The sequence below is a fragment of the Austrofundulus limnaeus genome, unplaced genomic scaffold, assembly GCF_001266775.1.
Source record: "Austrofundulus limnaeus strain Quisiro unplaced genomic scaffold, Austrofundulus_limnaeus-1.0 Scaffold26, whole genome shotgun sequence".
In the NCBI taxonomy this organism is placed as follows: domain Eukaryota; kingdom Metazoa; phylum Chordata; class Actinopteri; order Cyprinodontiformes; family Rivulidae; genus Austrofundulus; species Austrofundulus limnaeus.
The window spans coordinates 1,180,842-1,183,128 of NW_013952428.1; the positions used below are offsets into that span (position 1 = coordinate 1,180,842).

The window sequence follows — 2,287 nt, forward strand, 5'->3', positions numbered from 1 at the left end:
TGGTCATGCTGGGACTTAGTGCAATTTACGCAGCTCATTTACACACTTTTCCTGAAGATAGAAGAGTTTGTTGAATCTGACGTGACATGTTCGTACGAACCCTTTGTACGAACAAAAGTAAGAGAAATTTAGGATAAGAATACGAACATGTTCTTGCATGAGGCCCAGTGTTTTTCCAAACTCCCTCAGTGATCTTGAATTTGCTGTAGTTGTTTGTGTCTCACTTATCTCCATCCATGTCTCATCTGAAATTTGTAATGACCGCTGTATTTCCAGATGAAATCGTCGACACTTTGGGTGAGGGGACGTTCGGCAAAGTGGTGCAGTGTTTGGACCATGGCAGGTACAAAATATTTATTATCGTTTAGAAGTAGAGCCAAATGTGGTTATTTATTTATTTTTAAACACAGTGTTTGATCACACAGAGAAGGAAGGAGAGTCGCTCTGAAGATAATTAAAAGTTTGGATAAATACAGAGAAGCAGCCCAGCTGGAAATACATGTGTTGGAGAAACTCAGGGAGAAGGACCCTTACAACAAACAGTAAGTGTGTAACCTGGCTAAGTGTTTTTATGACATCGTCTGTTGACCAGCAGAGTCCTGCTAATCTGCTACTGGCTTCTCATTTAGGCTATTAGCTTTTATTTGCTAACTCCAGAAACCGTTAGCAGATCAATTAACTTCTGCTAAATTAGGTTCAGCTAAATAAGGTTCAGCTAATTTTAAGCAGATAAAGTACTTAAAAAAACTAAGTAAAAGTAAAATTACATGAACAGAAAATGACTGTTAAAAATAAATTTCACTGATGAGAAAACTACTCAAGTAAAAGTCATAAAACTTCACAAAAATTGAGAAAGTAAAAGTACTTTTACGCACTCTCTAATAAGTAAACTGTTGAATTTACTGAACCAAACTGGTTCCACTAAACCAGGTTGAGTAAATTGATCAATATATTTATATTCTTTGCTCAGTTTACTCAACTAGGCTCAGTGGAACCAGCTGACAGGACTTTGTTGAGTAAATTCAACTCTTTATTTTTTTAGAGCAGAAACATTTTTCATGATGAGTTCAAACAGATTGAATTTAGTAACGAGTAACTAGGTGTTACATTTTAAAGTAAAGAAGTAAAAGTATCATTTTTAGCTTTAAAATGTAACAAAATAAAAGTAAAAAAATTATTGGTAAAATTACAAATCCTCAAAAAAACTACTTAAGTACTGTAACAAAGTAAATGTACTTAGTTACTATAAACCTCTGATTTTAAGTCCAAAAATCATTCACGAGTACAAAACTTCTTTTAAAATGTCATTTATCACAAATTAAATACAAACTAGCCTCTCTTACAAACACAGCTGGACGTGTCGGGCACTGTGTGTGTTAGCATGTAGCATCTTGAGCAGCTAACCTTCAAACTAAAATTGTCAAAAAGAAATAAAATAGCATTTAACAATACTTAAATAACAAAATACAAAAAATTACTATGAATTAAATAAGTAAAGATTTTGTTGTGTGACTAACTTCAAACTATTTATAAAAGTACAAAATCAAAGAAATGCTTTTATTCTGAAAGGGTTAAACTGGAAGTATCACAAGTTAGACAGAGCTCTAAGTCTGGTTTTGATTGGCCGATTTGCTACAGATGACCCCACCCACCATCAAATTAACCAATAGAAATCTAACAACATGTTTGTGTCCCACCAGTGTTCAACTGGAAGGAAGTGTTTTATAAAGTACTACAAAGTGATACTTAGTAAACTTTACTTTTTGGTCAGCTGTGTCCACCACTGATTATTACATAATTTATTACAGGCAGGTGAAAATGAAAATTTCAGTGTAATATATGTAGGCCCAGCAAAAGAAGTACCAGTAAGTACTTTTATTTTTGGTATTTTAAACTGTAAATGTTCATATTCTCACTTTGGAAGGAAGCATGTATAATTAAGTTAAAAGACGTGACTGGACTTGATAAGTTTGTTGCAGTGTTGTATAAAGTACCACAAAGTGATACTTGAGTAAAAGTACAAGTATCTTACCAAAAATTACTTTGGTAAAAGTTAAAGTCTCCTTTAGGAATATTACTTGAGTAAAAGTACAAGTACCTTACCAAAAATTACTTTGGTAAAAGTTAAAGTCTCCTTTAGGAATATTACTTGAGTAAAAGTACAAGTACCTTACCAAAAATTACTTTGGTAAAAGTTAAAGTCTCCTTTAGGAATATTACTTGAGTAAAAGTACAAGTACCTTACCAAAAATTACTTTGGTAAAAGTTAAAGTCTCCTTTAGGAATA

General features: G+C 32.8%; 1 protein-coding gene across 1 annotated transcript in view; it reads left to right on the top strand.

The window, feature by feature from the left end:
* Positions 1 to 2,287, top strand: part of clk2b (CDC-like kinase 2b) — a gene marked incomplete in the record, with an annotated part of 18,401 nt that overhangs the window by 7,110 nt on the left and 9,004 nt on the right. Inside the window, 2 exon segments of the mRNA XM_014004720.1 lie at positions 277 to 343; positions 426 to 542. Of these exon segments, the coding sequence (XP_013860174.1) occupies positions 277 to 343; positions 426 to 542 (184 nt within the window).